Source organism: Leucoraja erinacea, chromosome 18 (assembly GCF_028641065.1).
Source record: "Leucoraja erinacea ecotype New England chromosome 18, Leri_hhj_1, whole genome shotgun sequence".
Lineage (NCBI taxonomy): Eukaryota > Metazoa > Chordata > Chondrichthyes > Rajiformes > Rajidae > Leucoraja > Leucoraja erinaceus.
In genome coordinates, this window is record NC_073394.1 from 24745424 (window position 1) to 24771293 (window position 25870).

The window sequence follows — 25870 nt, forward strand, 5'->3', positions numbered from 1 at the left end:
TGGCTCTCCCACGGCTCCGAGCCTTACTCACCCACACCTGCAATGGACCCCAAATACACTTCATCCAACGCCAGGTCCACAACCTCAACAAACGCTTCCTTTCCTACCTGGACTCCACAAAGGATCGCAAACTTGCTCGCATCCAGACCGGTACATCCACCAACACTCCTCGACTCGACTGCCCGAAGGCCCGGAGCATCACTGCTGGTCCGCGCCGCCTACCCGAACAACACAGGGCCCAGTCCCACAATGCCATTGCTGCCACGAGGAGCAGCACCAACACTCACTGCCTCCCCAGCCCATCCCAGACCCAGACCAGATGCCACTGTGGTCAACCTTCACCGCCTCCCCGGGGGCCACAACCACCGCTGCCACGGACCTTCACTGCCTCACCGGGACTGCCAACCTTTACCGCCTGACCGATAACGCCAACCCTCGCTGCCTTCCCGGCCATTCGCTGACCTGGGACTACCGACGCTTCGTCTGCTGACCTGGACTCCTCTCCCCGCAGGCCTCCAACAGCGACTCTGCCGACCTTCGCCACTCCACCGCCCACCAGTGGGCCCGCAGCCATCACCAGGCTCATGACCGGGCCCACAGTCTCCATGCTGCAGACTCTTCACGCTGCAGACACTACAGGCCCTGACTGTGCTGGGTCTTACTGTTTCCCCCAACCCTCCCTCAGAGGGGGTTCCACTGGGTCTTCCCCTTCCCCTTTTAGCCAGGTGACCCCAGCTACTCACCACCCATACAATCTATCTTTGCCCTCCTCCTCTCTGAACACCCACAATCCCCCCACCAGACATCGCCTCGGCCTCCATCTACTCACCTGGCCTCATACGACCCCCCCCCACCACCACCCTTGCCTTGTGTTCAGCATCCCCCCTGACCTCCCCATTTCTGATACGGAACGGTCTGTCCTCAGCAGAGGCCTCACCTTTGTGCCCTCCGCCTCCACCTCAACAAGTTCCGGGCCCGCCACAATGTAGAGCTTTTCTTCCGTTGCCTCCGCATCCGGGCCTTTTTCTATGGGATGGAGTCCTCACCACCCAGTGATGACCCCTTCTCCCGTCTCCACTGGAACCCCTCCTCTTGGACTCCCCCGGATGGCCCCCTACCTTCTTTAGACCTTTTCATTTTCAACTGCCGGCGAGGCATTAACCACCTCAAATTTTCCACTCCCCTTAATCACTCTAACATCTCCCCCCCTGAACTGTAGTCCTCCACTCACTCTGAAGCAACCCCGACAAGATAATGAAACCCGCCGACAAAGGATGGTAGTCTGACGCGCTGACCTCTACCAGACTGAGGCCAGGCGACAACTCGCAGGCACCTCCTCCTAGTTATCCTTGGACCATGACCCTTGTTCATGTCTCACCAAATTAATTTCCACATACCTCAACTCCATTCTATCCCCCCTGGTCTAATCCCTTGCTACCTATGTCCAAGACACCACACACGCTCTTCGTCTCCACAATGACTTCCGTTTTCCAGGCCCCCACTCCCTCATCTTTACAATGGATATCCAGTCACTCTATACCTCTATCCCACACCAGGAGGGCCTTAAAGCCCTCCGTTTCTTCCTCGACCGCAGAACCAGCCAATCTCCATCTACCAATAATCTCCTCCGCCTAGTAGAGCTGGTCCTCACCCTCAACAACTTCTCCTTCCACTCCTCCCACCTCCTCCAAGTCCAAGGCGTATCTATGGGCACTCGCATGGGCCCTAGCTATGCCTGCCTCTTTGTAGGGTACGCCAAACAATCCCTGCCCCAGGCGTACACTGGCCCTATCCCCAAACTCTACCTCCGCTACATTGACGACTCCATTGGTGCTACCTCCTGCACCCATGCAGAACTCACTGACTTCATCAACTTCACCTCTAATTTCCATCCTGCACTCAAATTCACTTGGACCATCTCCGACATCTTCCTACCGTTTCTAGATTTCACCGTCTCCATCACAAGAAACAGACTATTGACCAACATCTACTACAAACCTACTGACTCCCATAGCCAGCTTGGCTACACTTCTTCCCACCCTGCTTCCTGTAAAGACTCTATCCCCTACTCCCAATTCCTTGGCTACGTCCGCATCTGTGCCCAGGATGAGATGTTCCATACTAGGGCATCGGAGATGTCCTCATTCTTTAGGAAACAGGGGTTTCCCTCTTCCATTATAAATGAGGCTCGCACTAGGGGTCTCCTCGATATCCAGCAGCTTTGCTCTTGCTCCCGCTCCCCCCATTCGTAACAAGGACAGAGTCCCCCTTGTCCTCACCTTCTACCCCATCAGCAGTTGCATACAGCATATAACACTCCAACATTTTCGCCACCTCCAACGAGATCCCACTACTGGCCATATCTTCACAACTCCACCCCTTTCCGCTTCTGCAGAGAGTTCCCTCTGAAACTCCCTGGTCAACTCGTCCCTTCCTACCCAAAACACCTCCTCCCCAGGTACTTTCCCCTGCAACCGCTGGAGATGCAACACCTGTCCCTTTATCTCCCCCCTCGACTCCATCCATGAACCCAAACAGTCTTTCCAGGTGAGGCAGATGTTACACCTCTTCCAACCTCATCTATTGTATCCGCTGTTCCAGGCGTCAATTTCTCTATACTGTTTTGCTGAACACCTCCGTTCAGGCCGTCTTAACCTACCTGATCTTCTGTTGGCTCAGCACTTCAAATTCCCCTCGCAATCCCAATCTGACCTTTCCATCCTGTGTCCACAAACGGTGAGGACCTCTTTGCTGCTATACTCAACTCATCTTGTTATGAAGGCCAACATGCCATTCGCTTTCTTCACTGCCTGCTGTACTTGCCTGCTTACTTTCAGTGGATAAAAAAATGCTGGAGAAACTCAGCGGATGAGGCAGCATATATGGATAGAAGGAATAGGCGATATTTCGGGTCGCGACCCTTCTTCTGACTGTTGTCGGGGCGGGAAAAAGAAAGGAAGTAGAAGGAGACAGTAGGAATGTGGGAGAACTGAGGAGGGGGAAGCGAAGGAGGTTGAAAGCAAGGGCTATCTAAAATTAAATAAGTCAATGTTCATACCACTGGGGTGCAGACTACCCAAGCGAAATATGAGGTTTTGTTCCTCCAATTTGCGCTGGATCTCACCCTGACAATGAAGGAGGCCCAGGACCGAAAGATCAAATTGGGAATGGGAGGGGGAGTTGAAGTGCTGGGCCACCGGGAGATCAGGTTGGTGAGGACAGTTAAAATAAGGACACCCAGATCTCGTTGTGCTTCCCCTTTTCCCAACTTGACACCATTCAGATAATAATCTGCCTGCCTGTTTTTGCCACCAAAGTGGATAACCTCAAATGTATCCACATTAAACTGCACCTGCCATGCATCTGCCCACTCACCCAACCTGTCCAAGTCACCCTGCATCCTCATAGCATCCTCCTCACAGTTCACACTGCTTTGCGTCATCTGCAAATTTGCTAATGTTACTTTTAATCCCTTCATCTAAATCATTAATGCATATTGTAAATAGCTGCGGTCCCCGCACCGAGCCTTGCGGTACCCCACCAGTCACTGCCTCCCCTGCTGTAAACCTAGAAAATACCTCACTGTGTCAGCATACAATGTAAATGGGTGCCGTTGATGTAGTTCTTCGTTGAGACATTCACTGACCAACAACAATCTGTCAATGTATTTGTTTTCCCGCAGAGGGAAGATTTAGGTACAGTGGAACAATCACAGCTGGCAGGGTGACTAACAGGAGGCGGGTAGATGGGTGATAGATAAAATGCTATGTAACTTTACCATTACATATATTTATTAAACTGCAATTGCTGCGTCTTCAGCATCTTCTGCTTGCTGCAAGCTATTTGACATATACTCTGGACTGTGATTACCATAGTAATTTGTACTGATCCATGGCAATATGCTATTCTTGTTCAAAACTCCAACAGTGGATTCCTAACTTCAACAGAACTATGACAAATGTTGAATTAAAATTATCCACTACCACAATAAGCCATGTTTGCATATCTAATAAGTACTACACTTTAAAAATCCCTCTCAAAGTTCAAATGAAGAGCAATTCAATTTCCCTGAAGAGTGTTTGTGTCATTACTTATTTAATCTGTCAAAGTCTATTCAACAAAATAGTAATTTAATCGTAAAATGTAATTCAGTTACATTTTGTACTTTACATTAATTTTTAATAAAATTGATAACATTCTACTCACCAATATTTGAAAGCCTTTTTCATTCAATTTTCTCAGATAAAGTTTCCTCTTGGTTTTATTTTTGTCATTCTCTATTTTTTTCACTACGAAGACAAAGTCAATGTTATTCTGAAAGATAAAGATAAGAAGATTTAGAAAATGCATTTGGGTTGTCAAAACATTGCAAATATTTCCTTTTCTTATAGAAGACTCCACCACTCACCAAACTCATATCGCATGTAAACTGGATATATGTTCTGGTGCAAAGATCTAATTTGCATCTTGCTTATTCTAATATGAGAATGTTAATGTAAAGGGAGTTCAAATTCCTGCTCATGTTCATGAGGAGTTAATCTTGAGGGAATGCATAGAAAATGTATTTCTGCTCTGATGGTATTTCAGTCACAGTCACAGAGGCCGACGTCAGAAGATCCTTCAGAGGGGTGAACCCTCGGAAAGCACCTGGACCTGATGGTATACCCAGTCGTGTTCTCAAAACCTGTGCAGACCAACTGGCTGGGGTTTTTGTGAACATTTTCAAATTCTCACTTCCAAGGTTTCCACCTGCTTTAAAAGGGCATCAATAATACCGGTGCCCAAGAAGAGCAAAGTGACATGCCTCAATGACTATCGACCAGTGGCACTAACGTCTGTGGTGATGAAGTGCTTTGAGAGGTTGATTATGGTGCATATAGAAACATAGAAATTAGGTGCAGGAGTAGGCCATTCGGCCCTTCGAGCCTGCACCGCCATTCAATATGATCATGGCTGATCATCCAACTCAGTATCCCGTACCTGCCTTCTCTCCATACCCTCTGATCCCCTTAGCCACAAGGGCCACATCTAACTCCCTCTTAAATATAAGCCAATGAACTGGCCTCAACTACCCTCTGTGGCAGAGAGTGCCAGAGATTCACCACTCTCTGTGTGAAAAAAGTTTTTCTCATCTCGGTTTTAAAGGATTTTCCCCCTTATCCTTAAGCTGTGACCCCTTGTCCTGGACTTCCCCAACATCGGGAACAATCTTCCTGCATCTAGCCTGTCCAACCCCTTAAGAATTTTGTAAGTTTCTATAAGATCCCCTCTCAATCTCCTAAATTCTAGAGAGTATAAACCAAGTCTATCCAGTCTTTCTTCGTAAGATAGTCCTGACATCCCAGGAATCAGTCTGGTGAACCTTATCTGCACTCCCTCTATGGCAATAATGTCCTTCCTCAGATTTGGAGACCAAAACTGTACGCAATACTCCAGGTGTGGTCTCACCAAGACCCTGTACAACTGCAGTAGAACCTCCCTGCTCCTATACTCAAATCCTTTTGCTATGAAAGCTAACACACCATTCGCTTTCTTCACTGCCTGCTGCACCTGCATGCCTACTTTTAATGACTGGTGTACCATGATATCAACTCCTACCTCGACAAGAACCTCGACCCACTGCAGTTCACTAACCGCCACAACAGGTCAACGGTGGATGCGATCTCACTGGCTCTCCACTCCGCTCTGGACCACTTGGACAACAAAAACCTGTACGTCAGGCTGCTGGTCATTGACTTCAGCTCGGCGTTCATCCACTCCAAGCTGGTTACCAAGCTCACGGATCTGGGTCTTTGCGCATCCCTCTGCAATTGGATCCTCGACTTCCTCATCCACAGACCAAAGTCTGTCCATAATGGTGGAAATGTGTCATCCTCAATAACAATCAGCACGGGAGTACCTCAAGGCCAAGTGCTCAGTCCCCTGCTGTACTCACTCTATCCTCATGACTGTGTAGCCGCACATAGTGCGAACTCCATCATCAAGTTCGCCGACAACACCACTGTTATGGGATGAATCCCAGATGGTGATGTCAGAGTATAGAAGTGAGATCGACCGATTGACCAAATGGTGCCAGCACAATACCCTGGCTCTCAACACCAGCAAAACCAAGGAACTGATTGTGGACTTTGGAAGGTGTAGGATAGGGACCCACAGTCCCGTTTATATTAACGGGATGATGGTGGAAAGGGTCAAAAACCTCAAATTCCTGGGCGTGCATATTTCCAAAGATCTTTCCTGGTCCCAGCACACTGATGCAATTATAAAGTAGGCACATCGGCGCCTCTACTTCCTGAGAAGATTACGGAGAGTCGGTATGTCAAGGAGGATTCTCTCGAACTTCTACAGGTGCACAGTAGAGAGCATTCTGACTGGCTGCATCATGGCCTGGTTCGGCAACTTGAACGTCCAGGAGCGGAAAAGAATGCAGAAAGTTGTGATCACTGTCCAGTCCATCACCGGCTCTGACCTCCCCACCATCGAAGGGGTCTATCGCAGTCACTGCCTCAAAAAGGCTGCCAACATCATCATAGACCTGCACCATCCTGGCCACAAACTCATTTCACCGTTGCCATCGGGAAGAAGGTGCAGGAGCCTAAAATCTGTAACATCCAGGTTCAGGAACAGCTTCTTCCCCACAGCCATCAGGCTATTAAACACGACATCAAATAAGCTCTGAACAATAACATTTTATTATTATTATTGCACTATATCTGTTTATTTATTGTATATATATGGTTTATGGTCTATAGACACACTGAACTTTTAACTTCCGTTTTATATTATGTTTACATATTCTGTTGTGCTGGAGCAAGTAAGAATTTCATTGTCCTATCTGGGACAGATGACAATAAAACTATCTTGACTCTTGATCTCCTGTAGTGTAGAGATGCACATTCTGCACTGTGAATGTGATTTTTAGTACAATGCAGAATGTGCATCTCTTTACACTACAGGAGATATTCTACAGTCGGTATTCATGTGAAAACCAGATCTGGTTTTGAAAGATTTCAATGTAACAGCCCTATCTATTCCTTCAGTCAACATCCCTGACCATGGCCCTTCTCCCCCGACTGCTCAGTTTGGCCGGGCAGCCAGCTCTATGAAGAGTCCTGGTGGGTCCAATGTTCTTCTATTTAAGAATGACGGAGGCCACTGTGCTCTTCGGGACCTGCAAAGCTGCAGAAATAGTTTTATACCCTTCCCCAGATTTGTGTCTCGATACAATCAGACTCGGAGGTTTACGGACAATTCCTTCGTCTTCTTGGCTTGGTTTTTGCTCTGGCATGCACTGTCAACTGTGGGACCTTATATAGAAAGCTCAATTTTGAGTGTCATAGCAAAGGGTCTGAATACTTATGTTAATGTGATATTTCAGTTATTTATTTCTAATTACTTTGCAAAAATTTCTAAACACCTGTTTTCACTTCTTCATTCTGGGGTATTGTGTGTAGATTGATGATATAAAAAAGACGTTAATCAATTTTAAAATAAGGCTGTAACGTAACAAAATGGGGAAAAATTGAAGGGGTCTGAATACTTTCTGAATGCACATTAGATTGTTGATGAGTTGGGTTGTGGTGTATAATTCAAGAGTTGCTGACATGAAGCTGTTCTTGACCCCGGAGGTCACAGCCCTCAGGCTCCTGTACCCTTTTTCCTGATGGTAGAAGTGAAATGAAAGTATTTCCAGGGTGACATAGGTTTTTGATGATGTTAGCTGCTTTTATGAGGCAACATCTCCTGTAGTTCCCTTCAACAGGTAAGTCAAAACCGATGATATACACAAAATGCTGGAGTAACTCAGCGGGACACAGAAGTCTGAAGTTCAGGGTCTGAGAAAGGTCTTGACCTGAAACATCACCCATTCCTTCTCTCCAAAGATGCTGCCAGTCCCATTGAGTTACTTCAGCACTTTGTGTTGATCTTCAGTGTAAACCTGCCTCTGCAGTTCCAGTCAGTGTCCACCACTTTCTGCAGCCTCCTTCATTCCTCAGCTTTCGGGTTACTGAACCAGGCCATGATGCAACCAGTCAGTATGCTCTCTACTGTACACCTATAGAAGTTCAGTAGGGTATTCAGCGACATACCAAATTCCCTCAATCAAGTAGGTGCTGATGAGCTTTCTTTGTGATTGCATTATTGTGCTGGGAACTAGAAGCTGTTGACTCTCACCACTACCATCCCATTGATGGAACAGGATCGTGGATCCTTAGCTTTTCCTTCCTGAAGTCCATGATCGGTTCTAACATTGAGACAGTATTGTTGTTATGGCACTATTGAACCAGATTATCAAACGGCCTTCTGTATTCTGACTCGTCACTAACTATTATTGGTCCAACAATGGCGGTATCGTCGGCTCTTTTAAAGATTGCATTAGAGCTATGTCAGGTTACACATTCATGGGAGAGAATAGAACATTGCATTCAGTGGTGGAATTTGACAGATTGTAGTGGGTCCAGGTCCTTGCTAAGGCAGGAGTTGATATGTGTCACAACCAACCACTCAAAGCACTTCATCACCATGGGCCACGAACATAAGTGCCCCTAGTCAGTGGTCATTGAGGAAATATCACCTTGCTCTTCTTGGGCATCGGCATTATGGATATCCTTCTATATACAGAAACTAGGGTTGTTTCCATCTAACCAGTGTTCCTGAATGAGTGTCAAGTTGAGTAAAGAGGAAAGCATACTGCCTACTTATCTAGAGTGAACAGGAATGGCAGCGAGCTCCACTATGATACCAACAGTTCAACACACAATCTTTTGAGTTAGTGCCAATGGCATGATATAGTATTTCTATTTTTCAGTATTATTTATCTTCTCATGATTTGTTCAATTAGATTTTATGAAAATATAGTTACCTCCTCATTACAATTCTCAATTAGTGGGTATTCCTCTTCAATACGAGGTAAAATGTTTATCATTTGATTCTGTAAACAAAAAATGAGAGAGAATAAGATACATTTGCTGCAACATAGCGCACGCATAATTTTCATGGATCTCATTGCCAAAGCTACTGAGTTTCAAAAACTGAGTATTTTAGGGCAGGCAAGACATGATATTTTCACTTCATTAATTGCTTCTCACATAAAATATCTGAAGAACAGAAATGCCATTATTAACAAATAAATAATAGAAAACTTGCATTGTCTGCCACAAAAAATGAACATAAATGAAGGCAAAAATGATCACTTAAAGGAGGAGGCAAGATTGGGGCGAATTCATTTGCAATTCACTTTGGTTTAATTTGATTTATTGTCGTAAAGGATCCTTCAGCAATTACACAGAATCAATACACATCTCCTCATCGGAAGTCGCTGAGTGGAGCTCTAAGCACAACATACAACTACACTGCAGTTTAAATCACCACATAAAAGCTAAATTTTGAGTTTATTTTTAAGCTTCCAAATCTCAACATGAAAATCTGATGTTTGATCCAGATTGTCTGAATATGTGCAAGCCTGACATACCTGTTGGCAATGAATAATGAGAAGCCTGCTGCTGCAGATTCTACGATAAGATCAAAGGCAGTCATTGAACTTTGCAGGCTGATAAATAAATTCTTGCAGACACCTCCACAACAGAGAAATGTGTTGCCAAAGCCTATTGAGAGCATGACAACTCACTCCCAATGTTGGTTTTGCCAATGGACATCAATTCATCCATAATTAGTAACGATCTGAGTGTTAAAATTAGAGAAACTTTGGCGTGGGGAGGGGGTGGAATTGTATATACTAAAAGAGAATACACATAAGTTTTCTGAATGGACAGAGTGGCAGATGCAGTGCAGGATAGATAAATCCAATATATAACATGAGGCAAAAAAACACAAAGTACTGAGGGAGCTCAGTGGGTCAGGCAGCTTCTGTGGAGGGAATTGGACAGGCAACATTCTGGGTTGGGACTCTTCTTCTCACAGATGAAGTAGGATTAGTCTGAAGAAGGGTCCCAACCCAAAATGTTGCCTGCTCGCTATCTCCACAGACAATGCCTGACCTGTTCAATTCATCCAGCCTTTGTTTCTTTGCTCACGATTCCAGCATCTGCAACCTCTTGTATCTCAATGATGTATAACATGTCGGGAGTACAAGGAACTGCATTTTAATAGTAAAGAAATTAAATGGATTATAGAAGCAGACGGCAGGCAAAATTAGTAATTGTGTATCAAAATTCACAATAGATGAAATCAAGAGGATAACATCAAAAACATTTTCAGCTTCAGCAGCAATACTGAATACATTTCAATATCAAAAGGATTAAAACAACTGGTAGCAGTGCAATATAATTTAAGGTCTTAAAATGTTCTCAAGACCTGACTACCAGAGGAGATCAGAAGAAAACTTTGCAGTTCACTTTAATATTGAAAAATAATAATTTCTGCAAAGCGGCTTCAGAGTTTGACACCCGTGTCAAGACTCTTTGATCTCTTTAAAATACACTTTTGAACCTCCACTTCAAATACAATTGCAAGCAAAAAAAAAATCTGCAAAACGGTTTCGATAAATCCATTCTTTAGGGGAGCAAATCATGTTGACTGCAGTCTGTAATAAAAATCAGGAGACGTTCATCGATGGCACATTTCACAAACTTATCAATGGGAAATTTTGTAATTTCCCTTAAATTGCTACCCAAATTAAAAATAGCATTGCTAAGAAGCAGAAATTCAGCTTTCAGATGCGATCTTGTATATTTCTAATTGTGCTGACATCAAATTTGACCGTCAAAACATGATGCAAAACATGAAATGCATAAAAGGAAGTGAAAAGCGGATCAAAAACATCTTTATTCCTGTGGAGTCAAATCAGTTTTGTGACATAGGGTTGTCTCCGCACAAAGACCTGAATCTTGCTTTTAGTTTGTGGGATCAGGCTGAACTGATGATATGCCAGGTGTTTCTGCAAAACATAACTAAGGCAAGTCACAAAAACGCGATGGAAGGCACTAATTCTGAAACTCTTCAGGGATTTGCAGAATTATTCAAATTGGAATTCTTTACAGGGAAGTTACAATGCAGAGATTGTCATTTGAGATACTTTTAATAATAGGAATAAAACTCAGTTACAACTGCATTTGAAGCTATTCAGAATTAATTGACAAATTAACTAAATGTATAATACCACATTACCTTTGAAAGCCTCTGATATTGGCCTTCCCCATTACCTATGTTTAAAATGATTTATTTTCATCCAGAGGCAGATTTCTATCAAATGAAGATAGATGGGTAGACACTTTGGAAGGAAATCCAGGGGGTTGAGGCTTAGACTTGAATGCACATATGGTGGGAGGAGGAGTGAGTAGATGGGACCAAAGAAATGAAAAAAGGTTGAAATTGGAGGAGGCGGAAGGATACACAGATAGGGTGGTGTGATGCGTTAGATGAGAATTGACTTATTCCAAAGAGCAAGTGAAGGTCTCATGAAAATATATTATGCTCTCACAGACTCAAAGACAAGGCCTGAAACTAAACTAAAGTAAACTGATTGACATCACTCTGAAGGTGTCAGGCCTTCACTGTCTGAACTACCATAAAGCATAAAACACAGACAAGCAGGAGCTGGCAGTGGTTATAAGAAAATGAATGACAAAAGGATGTCAGAAGCTGTCATTCTATACCTGGCTCTTTTACTGTTGAACCATGGGGAGTATTCATATGCTTCTTGGTCAATAAGGAAAGTTTAAATTAAAAACTACTTATTGTAGGTCAACTCTAACTCTTATTTCACATCCCAATGTACATCCAAATCCTTTGAGAGGTTGGTTGTAACACAACACAATTGGAGGCATGTCTCAATTTTAACTTCTATACGCTACATTAAGGGTGTAATGGCAAATGACACAATGACACATTAGCTGGTTGAGCTGCTGTATCCCAGCACCAGAGACCCCGACTAATTTTTCTGTTTGTATGCCTCGTTGTTACCTTCTTCCCATCCAACAACGAACTATTGTACATTTACTTGGTCATCATCTCCTTCCATATCTCTAGTTTCCCTCTCCCTTGACTCTCAGTCTGAAGAAGGGTCCCGATCTGAAATGTCACCCTTCTCTCCAGAGATGCTGCCTGCCCCGCTGAGTGACCCCAGCAGTTTGTGTCTATCTTCAGTGTAAGCCACCAAATGCAGATTCTTTCTACACATAGAACTAGTGTGAATGGGTGAACGATGGTCGGCTTGGACTCAGTGGGTCGAAGTGCCTGGTTCCTTGCTGTATCTCTAGACTAAACTAAACGACATTGTCATCCCTGAATCATTCATTCAAAACAGCAAATATTTCAACTGGGGGAAGATGAACAAGAGTTGTTAGTCAGTTCTTCAACATCAAAAAGGTATTTCCACTAAAGTAATGCTGTCAAAATATCCTAGAAATATGTAATAAACTATTAAATACTATGATGGGAGTATCAAAAACTTTATTCTGGGTTGGTAAACTGGAATGGGGCTTCTTGCCTGCATTATCCATGGTTACTTTGTGAATAGATCTGGCAATTGTGCAAAGCATTGACATGACGAAACATGTTTTAGAAAATGTTACCGCTGGAAGGAATTTCTTGTTTGCCAGAAGTGTTTTTTCCCTCACATAGCTCCTTGTGTATGTTTGAAATAAATAATTGCATGTTAGTGTCCATTCAAATCACAATGACGAGAAAACAAACCATCCTATTTACTTTTTTTCATTAGTGAAAGAATCATGACCAAGGAGACATGGATGCAAATAAGGGGCCAGTCATTTGAAACTGATGTGTTTAGAAATCTGGTCTCACAGAAACAATCTACTTATCTACTTATACCTAATCATACTTCAGCAATGAAACATTATGGACCACAATTTTACAATCAACTCAATCCAGTTGTATTTCCAGTACATACCACCTCCCTCCACTGAAAACACTGGAACCACCAAGGAGAAATTTCAGCTCAAAATAGTAAATAGCGGATCAGAAACGGAAAATTCAACAAGGATATATAATGGGGTTGATCCATTACTGCACATCTTACAATAAATGAAATACTTACCAATTATATTGCATGGATCAATAATCTCCAGCTATATCTATTATTTAATTCACTCTTCTTTCCCAACCAAATATTTTTTCAAAGCACATTTAATTCATTTGAACCACCAATTAGGAATTGGATATGCAAATCTTCCATTCTAAGAATGCAAATACTTGAAATGTATTTGTAAAACATATTTTCCCAATCCTATGCTCATAATATGCATCATCCTGTTTGCTTTGACATCATCCAGACTCAGCTATTAGAGAACAAGAAACATACTCCTGATCCATCTGGGTTTCTCTAATGATAACAAGTTGAAATCTTTTGCACTAAATGCTCAGAAGTATAGTTGGCATCATTTCATCCACGAGATAAAGTTCAATGAGATCAAATCAGTTGCTACATTTTCATTGGTGACTGAATAAGCTGATTCTGGAAGTATACTTTCTCAAGTATTAAACCAATAAATCCATAATCAAATTTTGAAAAGCCCTTATATCCAATGATAATCTCTCTATTTAGCTTGAAAGTTGAACATTTAAGAAATTAAGAAATAGAAGCAGAAAATAACGTGCATCATTTCAATTCTGTTCGGCCATTCATTGCGATTTGATTGTTGGCCTCAACTTTACTTTGACTAATTCTGGATTTCCCTTATTATCCATATATCTGTGAAAATTAGAAAAAAATATGGTGATGGAAATTTGAGATAAGAAGAGAAAATGCTGGAATTACGCAGCAGATCAGGCAGCATCTGTCGAGAGAGAATCAGACCCTTCATCAGAACTGGAATAGTAATCCAAATATCTAATTCTGTCTTGAAAATAGTTAATGAACAGGATTGTGTTCAATCAGCCTGCCATCTGCATTCATCTGCCCTCCCATTCCCCACTATTGCAGCAACTCACTCACCTTTAACTGGTCTACACATCAAAATATCCTGCGGACTGTCTGCCCAGATGGTACCATGAAGCAGAGAGTTGGTGAATGTCAACTAGATATCAGGTGGTTTCGCTCCCAGGATGTTTTGTTTTTCTTTGGTCAAAGACATTTTTAAGTTTTTGGAAACGTTTCTAATGATCAAAACCATTTTTGAAATTGTTAAAATAAATTTAAATTATTTTATGTAGATTTAAAAAAATAAAAATAAAGATTCACTTACTAGAAATTATCTGTCCTGACTTTGTTTCCTTTAACCCAAATCTCTTTAAACACTCACATTTATCAGACTTACATTCTCTATATGGTATTTCCTATTCTTCCTCCAAAATTGGATAAGATCACTTTTCCACACTTAGTATTACACCCATAGCACTTTGAGGAAGAATGCGTCAAAGACCAGTGTATCCCAGGTGGAAAAAAAATCTAATTTCTGACTAAATGGGGAAATCCTTACTTTTTTTTTTTAAATAGTAACCCCGTCCTAGTTGTAGATTCTTCCACACCAGGAAACTTCTTTTCCATATTCACCATGTCAAGATTCCTCAGGATCTAAAGTTTCAATCAAGGTCATTTTCATTGTCCAAAAATTCAGTGGACAGAAGCCTTTCCTCATAAGACAATCTGTCTGCTCAAGGTATCTTTCCAGAATACTGTATAGGAAGGAACTGCAGATGCTGGTTTTAACCGAAGATAGACACAAAAAGCTGGAGTAACTCAGCAGAACAGGCAGCATCTCTAGAATCCTTGTCTGCACTGCTTCCAGTACATTACATTATTCCTCAAATAAGGACACCGATACCCCCTGAAAGTCGAATTGCTGGCTCATGAAAATTAGCAACACAAATAGTAAGGACGGCGTGTGGTATGCCATCCTTCATTGGTCAGGACAATGAGTATAAGAGCCAGGAAGTCAACATGCAGCATAATAAAACTTTGGCTAGGCCTTATTTGGATCATTGTATGCAGTTCTGGTTGCCCCATGACAGGAAGGACATGGAGGATTTGGAGGTACAGAAGAGGTTTATCAGATAAAAGCTGAGTTACTGCAGCTTTTTGTGTTTATCTTCGGTTTAAACCAGCATCTGCAGTTCCTTCTTACACAGAAATAGACCAATCTTGCCATCCTCTCTGTTTCCTGCTCAGCACCCAACCTTCCATCAATGTCAGTATGTTATGCCCTTCACCTTGAGCTTTCATTTTCAGTGTGGAAACAGGTCCTTTGGCCCAGCACATCCGCTCCGACCATTGATCACCCACACCCAAATTGCTGGAATTACTGGGGGCGGGAGAGGGGGGGGGGGGGGGGGGGGTGGAGGGGGGGAGGGTGGGGGGGGGGAGGATGGGAGAGGGGGGGGGGGGGGGGGGGAGGGGGGGGGGGGGGGAGGGGGGGGGGGGGGGGGGGGGGGGGGGGGGGGGGGGGGAAGGGGAGGGGGGGGGGGGGGGGGGGGGGAGGGGGGGGGGGGGGGGAGAAGGAAGGAGGGAGAGAAAGAAAGGGAGAAGGAAAAGGAGGCAAAGAGAGAGACGAGGAGGGGAGAGGAGGGGGGGGGGGGGGGGAGAGAGAGGGAGAGAGAGAAGGAACGAGAGAAGGAGAGGAGGGGGAGAGAGAGAGAGGAGGGGGGAAGTCAAAGGGGGAGGAGGGAGAGGTGGAGGTAGAGGGAGGGGAGGGGTAGGGGACGGGGAGGGCGGGGGGAGAGGGGGGGAGGGGGGGGGGGGAGGGGGTGGGGGGGGGGAGGGGGGGGAGGTGGAGGGTGGTGGAAGAGAGGAGGAGGGGGGGGGGGGGAAAAGAGCGGTCGAGGGTGGAAGAGAGGCCAGGGGGAGAGAGGCGGGGTGGGTGGGAGAGAGAGGAGCCATCCGAAGAGCCGAGTTGCCGAGAGAAAGCACCGATAGAAAGCGACCCCGAGCGTCTTTTGAATAATTGGGGGGACAATGGAGAGGGGGGGGGGGGGGGGGGGAGTGGTGGCGGGGAGAGAGGTGGGGGAGGGTGGGGGGAGAGGAGGGGGGGTGAGGAGGGGGCTGAGAGGACTGCATCTTTGAATAACGGGGGAGGAGGGAGAGGTGGGGGGGGGGAGGTGGGAGAGGCCGGGAGGGGGGGGGGGGGGGGGGGGTGGGGGGGAGGGGGAGGTGGGGGGTGATGTCACATGAAGTGTGAGGAAGAAGGGCACGCAGATCCATTGTGACGTCATCAGCGAAAGACAGTCGTTTATATTTCAAAATTTTGTCGGATTTTTGAACATTTTCATTAATAACTCGAGAAATATGGCATGAAAATTTAAGAAGGCGATTTCGGACATCAGGGGAAAAATCTCTACCGGAATATGTAAAAATGTTACCGTTAGCGTAGTTTTTCAAGAAGATGTGATTATACACAAACAAACACACACACAAACAAACACACACACGTACAAAAACACAAACACAAACAAATGTCAGTTGTTAGTTCCATGTGTTCCCTGGCCCATTTTCTCTCATGTTCTCTTATTTAATGTTTCCCATCCTTTTTTGATCCTCATTTTTGCATGTTTTTAGTCTCAATCTAATTTATTCTAAAACCAAATGTACCAGTAATTTATTTGCTTAAAGCCTCTGCCATTTCTTTATTCCTCTTTACTAATTCCCCTGTGTCAGCTTCTAAGAGACCGACATTAACTTTTGTTACTCCCTTTTACAAAGTAGCAGAGAATCTGACACTGCATTTTTACATATGTGACTAGTTTACTTCCATATTCTATTTTCACCCTATTTTAAAAGTTGTAATTAAAGATGGACCCAAAGTGCTGGAGTAACTCAGTGGTTCAGTCATCATTACTGGAGAAAAAGGATGGATGGCGTTTCTTGTCAGGGACCTTCTTCAGACTCCAAGAGGAGGAAGAATGTTGAAGACAGGAGAAGGGGTCATCACTGAGCGGTGAGGACTCCTTCCCATGGAAGAAGACATGGAACCAGAGGCAACGGAAGAAAAGCTCTACTTTATAGCGAATGCTAAACTCGAAGAGGTGGGGGCAGAGAAGTAAGTGCAAAGGTAAGGCCTCTCTTGAAGACAGACTATTCTATATCAGAAAGGAGGAGGTCATGGGGGATGGTGAAAGTGCAACAGTGGTGTCCAAAAAGAGGAGGAGTATTGGGGATGGCGCCTTAACCTTTGTTTCTTAAAATGTTTGGTCTTATCACAAAAATGAAACCCTTTTAAAGTCAAGCAAAAAGTCAAAGTATCCTTTGTAGTCATTCAGACCTTTTGGTCTGAACAAAATTTTGTGCCTTGCAGTCGTACATATAATAAAAAAATAACAAAAACACACAATAAATATAAATTTAACATCCACCACAGTGAGTTCAACAGGCATCGCCTCACTGTGATGGAAGGCAAAAGTCTTAAAGTCTTTGTCTCTTCCCTCCTTGTTCTCCCTCTGCGCTGAGGCGATCCAGGCCTCCGATGTTGTGACCCCGCCGGGTGATGGTAAGTAAGTCAGTCCCGCGGCTGAATCCAAGCTCCACGAACGGGCCGGTTCAAACTCCGCGGCCCGGGGCGGTCGAAGCTGCCGAAGCTGCCGCCCTCCAGTCCAGCGTACAAAGCTGTTGTTGCGGGAGCTCCGGAAAAACAGGTCACCAACCTGTGACCTGCAAGCTCCCGACGATGTCATCCACTTGGCCCACGGCCGAGCCTCCGAAGTCGGGCCGCTGCCGCCAGAACGCCGCCACAGCCTCGAAGCCACGCCACCAGAACGCTGCCACTGCTCTGAAGTCGGGTCCACCGCCCAACGCTGCCAGCTCCGCCATTAGGCCTCAGCACAGACGGAGATGGAGGACACGACAGGAAAACGTCGCATCCCACCGAAGGAAGAGACTAAAACCATGTTTCTTCTCCCCCCCCCCCCACATACACAACCTAATAAACTAAATTTAACTAAAACACACAAAAGAAAACAGCAAAAAAAAGAAAAAACAGACAGACTGCAGGCGAGCCACAGCTGCCAGGCAGCGCCGCCACTGATACCAAAAAATCTGATACCATCTTAACTTCTTGAGTTAGCAAAGGATTTTGTGCTGTTTTATTCCTCAATGGTATACTCTTTATTGAGAGCAATATATTTATTTAATAACCTGCTATTACATAACTACTCCCACACTGTTTAGATCTTTGACTGCTCACATAACCTACCTCTATATCCCATTCAAGCCTCATCTTGTCTGATTCATAACTTACTTTCCTATCTCTCTTCATGTCATCAGCAAATTTAAGTACCATACCTCTGGTGCCTTAAATTCATTCAAATAGATTATAAAAGGTTGGGGGTCAAGACCAATTCCCATCGCCCACTGCTCATTACGTGATACCAAGCATAAAAGGACCTGTAGAAGGGTCTCGACCCGAAACGTCACCCCGTCCTTCTCTCCAGAGATGCTGCCTGTCCCGCTGAGTTACTCCAGCTTTTTTGTGTCTATCCGGTTTAAACCACCATCTGCAGTTCCTTCTTACACAGAAAAAGACCAATCTTGCCGTCCTCTCTATTTCCTGCTCGGCACCCAACCTTCCATCAATGTCAATAGGTTATCCCCTTCACCATGAGCTTTCATTTTCAGTGTGGAAACAGGCCCTTTGGCCCACCACATCCAGAACGACCATTGATCACCCACACACAAATTCTATGTTATCCCACTTTCGCATCTTACACACTAGGGGGAATTGACAGAAGCCAATTAACCTACAAACCTGAACATCTTTAGAAATGAAGGATGAAACGGGATCATCCGGAAAGAACCAACATGATCACAGAGAGAACGTACAAACTCCGCACAGACAGCACCTATAGTCAGGATCGAACTCAGGTCTCTGGTGTTGTGAGGCAGCAGCTCCACCGTTGCATCACTGTGAAGCTAGTTCACAATCCATTCACTTTCACTGCAGCAAACTTCTTTAGAACCCTAGGTACACAAAAACGCTGGAGAAACTCAGCGGGTGCAGCATCATCTACGGAGCGAAGGAAATAGGAAATGTTTCGGGCCGAAACCCTTCTTCAAGCGTAGAAGAAGAATGGTTTCGGTCCGAAACATTATCTATTTCCTTCGCTCCATAGATGCTGCTGCACTCGCTGAGTTTCTCCAGCATTTTTGTGTACCTTCGATTTTCCAGCATCTGCAGTTCCTTCTTGAATTCTTTAGAACCCTGCTGTGCTGACCATCAATTTCAGAGAATATGTCAGTCGTTAGTTCCATATGTTCCCTGGCTCATGTTCTCTTATTTTATGTTTCCCAACCTTTTTTGATCCTCTTTTTCGCATGTTTTTAGTCTCTTCCATTATAAAACCAAATGTACCGGTAATTTATTTGCTTAAAGCCTCTGCCATTTCGTTATTCCTCTTTACTAATTCCCCTGTGTCAGCTTCTAAGAGACCAACATTAACTTTTGCTACTCCCTTTTACAAAGTAGCAGAAAATCTGACACTACATTTTTACATATGTGACTAGTTTACTTCCATATTCTATTTTCACCCTATTTTAAAAAGTTGTAATTAAAGATGGACCCAAAGTGCTGGAGTAACTCAACGGTTCAGTCAGCATCACTGGAGAAAAAGGATAGATGACGTTTCGGGTTGAGAACCTTCTTCAGACTCCAAGAGGAGGAAGAATGTTGAAGACGGGAGAAGGGGTCATCACTGAGCGGTGAGGACTCCTTCCCATGGAAAAAGACATGGAGGCGGAGGCAACGGAAGAAAAGCTCTACTTTATAGCGAATGCTGAACTCGAAGAGGTGGGGGGCAGAGAGGTAAGGCCTCTCTTGAAGATAGACTATTCTATATCAGAAAGGAGGAGGTTAAGGGGGATGGTGAAAATGCAATTGGGTTGTGCAAAAAGAGGAGGAGTATTGGGGATGGGGCCTTAACCTTTGTTTCCTAAAATGTTTGGGCTTATCAATTCAACCCTTTTTAACAATTTGATACCATCTTAACTTCTTGAGTTAGCCATGGATTTTGTGCTGTTTTATTGCTCAAACATCTTTATTGAGAGCAATATATTTATTTAATAACCTGTTATTACATATCTACTCCCACACTGTTTAGATCTTTGACTGCTCACATAACCTATCTCTATATCCCATTCAAGCCTCCTCCTCGTGTCCAATTCATAATTTACTTTCCTATCTCTCTTCATGTCATCAGCAAGACCTCTGGCCTTAAATTCATTCAACTAGATTGTAAGAAGTTGTGGTTCACGACCAATTCCCCTGTCCCATTGCTCATTACGTGATACCAAGCCGAAAAAGACCAATCTTGCCCTCCTCTCTGTTTCCTATTCAACACCCAAACTTCCATCAATATCAATATGTTATCCCCTTCACCATGAGCTGTAATTTTCTGAATGTATTTGATTTGTCACTGTCAACTACAATTTCACTTTCATATGAACACCATGTCTAATCTATTAGGATTTTCTAAATGTTACTATTTCCTTAACATTGGCCCGAAGCATTTTCGCAATGTCAGATGTTACAGTGCATTCAGAAAGTATTCAGACCCCTTCACTCTTCCCACATTTTTTAACTTTACAGCCTTATTCAAAAATGGATTAAATTCTTTTTTTTTAAATTATCAATCGACACACAATACCCAATAATTAAAAAAAAGCAAAAACAAGTGTTTGGACATTTTTGCAAAGTAATTAAAAAGAAATAACTGAAATATCACATTCAAATAAGTATTCAGACCCATTACTCAGTACTTGTTTAAGGCACCATTGGCAGCGATTACAGCCACAAGTCTTCTAGGGTATGATGCTACAACCTTGGCAGACCTGTATTTGGGTAATTTCTCCCATTCTTCTTTGCAGATCCTCTCAAGATCTGCCAGGTTGGATGAGGAGTGTCGATGCACAGCCATTTTCAGGTCCCTCCAGAGATGTTCGATCAGGTTCAGGTCTAGGCTCTGGCTGGGACACTCAAGGACATTCACAAACTTGTCATGAAACCACTCCTGCGTTGTCTTGGCTGTGTGCTTAGGGTTGTTGTCCTGTTGGAAGGTGAACCTCCACCCCAGTCAGGTCCAGAACGCTCTGGAGCAGGTTTTCATGAAGGATCTGTCTGTACTTTGCTCCATTTATCTATCCCTCAATCCTGACTTGTCTCCCAGTTCCTGCCGCTGAAAAACATTCCCACAGCATGATGCTGCCACCACCTTGCTTCACCATAGGTATGGTATTGGCCAGGTGATGAACGGTGCCTGCTTTCCTCCAGACGTGATGCTTGGCATTCAGGCCACAGAGTTCAATCTTGGTTTCATCAGACCAGAGAATCTTGTTTCTCATGCCTTTTGGCAAACTCCAAGTGGGCTGTCATGTGCCTTTTACTGAGTAGTGCTTTCCGTCTGGCCACTCTACCATAAAGGCCTGATTGGTAGAGTGCTGCAGATATAGTTGTCCTTCTGGAAGGTTCTCCCATCTCCACGGAGGAACTCTGGAACTGTGTCAGAGTGACCATCAGGTTCTTGATCACCTCCCTGACCAAAGCCCTTCTTCCCCAATTGCTCAGTTTGGCCGGGCGGCCAGCTTTATGAAGAGTCCTGGTTGTTCCAAAGTTCTTCCATTTAAGAATGACGGAGGCCACTGTGCTCTTCGAGACCTACAATGCTGCAGAAATTGTTTTATACCCTTCCCCAGATCTGTGTCTCAACACAATCCTGTCTCGAAGGTCTACGGCCAATTCCTTCATCTTCATGGTTTGTTTTTTGCTCTGACATACACTGTCAATGGTGGAACCTTATAAAGACAGGTGTGTGCCTTTCCAAATCATGTCCGATCAATTTAATTTACCACTGGTGGACTCCAATCAAGTTGTAGAAACATCTCAAGGATAATCAATGGAAACAGGATGAACCTTAGCTCAATTTTGAGTGTTATGCAAAGGATCTGAATACTTATGTAAATGTGATGTTTCAGTTATTTATTTTTTATCACTTTGCAAAAATTTCTAAACACCTGTTTTCACTTCTTCATTCTGGGGTACAGTGTATTTATTGTGTGTAGATTGATGATTAAAAAAAAGAATTGAATCCATTTTAAAGTAAAGCTGTAGCGTAACAAAATGTGGAAAAAGTGAAGGGGTATGAGCCTTTAATTCCTAATCTGTTTCTCCAACCTTTTTGAATCATGTTGTTACATTTGTTACTTTCCAACCCACTGGGACATTTCCAGAAACTAGGGAATTTTGAAAGTTTAGTTTAATTTAGAGATACAGTGTGGAAACAGGCCCTTTGGCCCACCGCGTTCGCGACGACCATTCATCACCCGCACACAAATTCTATGTTATCCCACTTTCGCATCTTACACACTAGGGGCAATTGACAGAAGCCAATTAACCTACAAATCTGCACATCTTTAGAATGGAGGATGAAACCTGGAGTAAGCCCGCGCGGAGTGAGCCCATGTGGTCACAGAGAGAACGTACAAACTCTGCACAAACAGCACCCATAGTCATGATCAAACTCAGGTCTCTGGTGTTGTGAGGCAACAACTCCAGTTTAAACCAGCATCTGCAGTTCCTTCTTACACTCATTTAGAACCCTGCTTTGCAAGCCATCAATTTTAGAGGCTATGTCAGCGCTTTGTGTTCCCTGACCCATTTTCTCTGATGTTCTCTTATTTTATGTTTCTCAACCTTTTTTGATCCTATTTTTCTCCAGTCTCTTCCGTTATAAAACCAAATGTAACTTATTTACTTAAAGCCTCTGCCAATTCTCTATTATTCTTTACTAATTCCCCTGTGTCAGCTTCTAAGAGACCAACATTAACTTTAATCTACCCCTACTCTGTTTAATCTGATTTTTCAATCTGCATTAGCCAATACTCCCTTCCTCTTTGTGCAATAACTTCCATTTAGTTTTAAGGCCCCAGCCTTGGACTGATATTTGTCACTCTAAAACTGAATGTTACAAATTCATTTTCCCAAAGCATTCCTTTATAATTAGATCCTTACATAAACTTTCCTCATTACCAGTTCCAAAATATACAAAAATTCACCTTGGTGAATATGAAAATGGGCCTAGGTTATCCCATTACTTGATTGCAAGTCCCTTTTGTATTTTGATTGATACTCTGTCCAGTGGTATAGCCGATATCAGAGGCCTGCTGACTGCTCTAATCAATTTATTTGATCCTTTTGTCCACTCAAACGTACTCCACTGCCCAATTCTCTGAGCCAGAATCATTCTCAATCTTGTTCCCATGGCATCCTTTGGTGTCTGAGCGATCCCACTTCCTTCTACATTCTGCTGATCCTACTTAAATGTAAAGCAAGATCTTATAGCGCTATAAGATCTTTGATGTAAAGTACCAAATATCTTATCTCAGCTTTGGTCACATGTGTGTAGATCATTTTTTTTTTTTTTTTTTTGCTACTTGTGCCTTAAATTCACCTATTTTGTCAACCATGTTTTGTGTCCTCGGGTGAATGTTTTTGTTACTTTGCGAGTTTTCATTACTTTAACACGGCGACCGCGCTGTTCCATGCCCCACAGTAAATCCTTTCCGGGAACACCACTCACGTGTCACATAGGCGCCAGTCCCTCGCACAAACCTGCAACACCTCTACACGTTTAACTCTCCGATCGTGTTTAACCCTGTGTCAATATGTGCATGAAGCTACGTGATATTGTGAAAGATCAAGATTAATGAAACTGGACAGACTTTTAAAAATCACAATCTACCTGGCTACATATTTGCAAAGACTGTTTTTTTTCTTACTAAGCACCCAGCATATTGAATAAAAGACCACGGGAAATTTAGTTGAGGAAGAACTAGTTGGGGAAAAATCTAGCTGATGGAGAGGCCGAGCTGATTACCAGGGCATTGCTGCCTTCGATCAACTCCTAACCCGATTCGTACTCGGAATGCCCAAGGGTTTGGGAGCAAACAGAGCCCTGTCTCGCCCTGAAACCAATAACCGTTGTTGCTCCTTTCGCCTCCTTCCCAACAAATCAACCTTTCCAAACGCTCAGAGTACATTCATAACCGCGCATAATATTTCAAACATCGGTCACCATCGCCCCAACCCAAGAAAAAAACACTCAAATCCCACCTTCACACGTGTTTGCCTTTTAATTCTTATAAAAGAATGTCGCATTTGCAAACAAACAGGAGGCGTAATTCTCTAATTTCTCGGTCATTGGGTTCAAAGTACCTGTCACACTCTTACGCCTTTCTGTCTATTTTATTTTTAAATGTAGGTGTTTGTGCTCACGGGCAGGCATACCGGAGATCAAAACATCGAGGTTGACCGAACCAATCGAAATACATCAGAATTACCTGTTCCATAATCTCTGGCTGCGATCTCGGGCGACGATTTTTTCTCCAAAGTTATGGTGAAGTTTGAATCCTGCCAATAATCAAGCAGTCCCGCCTCACCCCTCGTTGTCCAGGCTGAATTTAGCAGCAGCTCCCCTCCATGGACACGACTACTCGTTCACTTCACTGGTAGTGGCTCCTGTTTACTTGCAGCTTTCCGATCACTGCCTTCTGTTTCCAAAGTTTTCAGCTACGACTTCCGCATTTCAGAGCCGTATGATCTTTGATGCTGAGTAATGTGATGCCTACCTCAGCGCTCTTCCATCCCGCTCGCTGTTTCTCAGTTCTGCTCTTGGTCGGCTATTTAGGAATTTCACGATTAACCAAGAACATGTTATCGGAAGTCTTTCGTAACATTTCGTAACCAGCAATATTGAAACCCCACTACCACTTTCAACTCACGTTTCTATCCGGCATTGGGGATGCTGAAACTACAGTGCTTGGAGAGAAAATTGCCGAAGTCACTTCTTCCCAAAGCCAAATGTCTTCCCTCCCCCAAGCAAACCACCACCGCCCATGTCAGCCACCGATTCTTTCCAGGAATTCAAAACCCAATTCATGCTTCTTTAGCTATTTCCACATTGGTGGAATATGTGGTATTCAGTTTTTACTCAGAGAAACAGAATTAATATTTTAGGTGGATGACCTTCCATTCAACAAATGGGGAGATTTGGAAGTCAGTAAATGGGGAGGTGGATCAAGAGGAAACATTTGTGATGGAATGGAGAACAGGAAAGATTGAATGATGCCATGAGGTGGTGCCAGTTGAATGAGGGGAAATGTAAACAGCAAGATTCAAGTCTGAAGAACCAGAGTAGGAAAAGTGAGTATTAGAAATACAAGATGCAAGATTGGGATGGCTGATTATTTAAAATTACATAAAAAATGGAAAAGCTCAAGAACAGGCCCTTCGGCCCAGAATGCCTGTGCTGAACAAAATGCCAAAAGGAACTAATTTCATCTGCCTGCACATGATCCAAACACTTCCAGTCCTTGTGCATCCATGAGCTTATCTGAAATCTTCTATCGCATCTGCATCCACTACCAGCCCTGGACTTGATAAATATTATGCATGCTAGATCTGGCAAGGAATGGTAAAACCAACTGTTTTTGATGGACACATATGAATTTTCAGGCAGTTTACATTTTAAACAATAATGAAATTAAATTCAGATGCAAGCTTGGATCAGTCAGTGTAGTTTTTACATACGACTCTTGATTTGGGTTCACATCTGATCTAAAAAACAGATGTTATCACACTGAATCATCTTAATTGAGCAACTAAATACAGGTAGTTCTACTATACTGAACTGAACTGAACTTTATTTATAGAGCACTTTAAAAACAACCACAGTTGCAACAAAGTGCTGTACATGACTAATCATAAACATGAAACAAAACAATAAAAACATTAAAAGACAGTAAAAACAATAATGTAATTTGAGAAAGCCTTTGCCTATCTAATACCAGGATCTAAAATGGTTAACTCCTGAAAATAGCCAACATTAGACAGGCAATATTCATGCTGGCCACCTATAATGCAAACCTCTTTAGGTTATAATTGACAGCCTTATTTCCTAAGAAAGGTTTCCAAGAGAA

At 43.5% G+C, this 25870-nt stretch overlaps 1 protein-coding gene across 1 annotated transcript in view; it reads right to left on the reverse strand.

The window, feature by feature from the left end:
- The window catches only part of LOC129705819 (anoctamin-9-like), a 69072-nt gene extending 44269 nt beyond the window's left edge, over positions 1 to 24803 (reverse strand). The window contains exons 1-3 of the mRNA XM_055649649.1: positions 24233 to 24803; positions 8864 to 8932; positions 4207 to 4314 (exon numbers count right to left, since the gene is read on the reverse strand). Coding sequence (XP_055505624.1) covers positions 4207 to 4314; positions 8864 to 8932; positions 24233 to 24241 — 186 coding nt within the window. The 5' untranslated portion in view covers positions 24242 to 24803. The remainder of the gene's footprint in view (positions 1 to 4206; positions 4315 to 8863; positions 8933 to 24232) is intronic.
- Positions 24804 to 25870: the final 1067 nt, after the last annotated feature.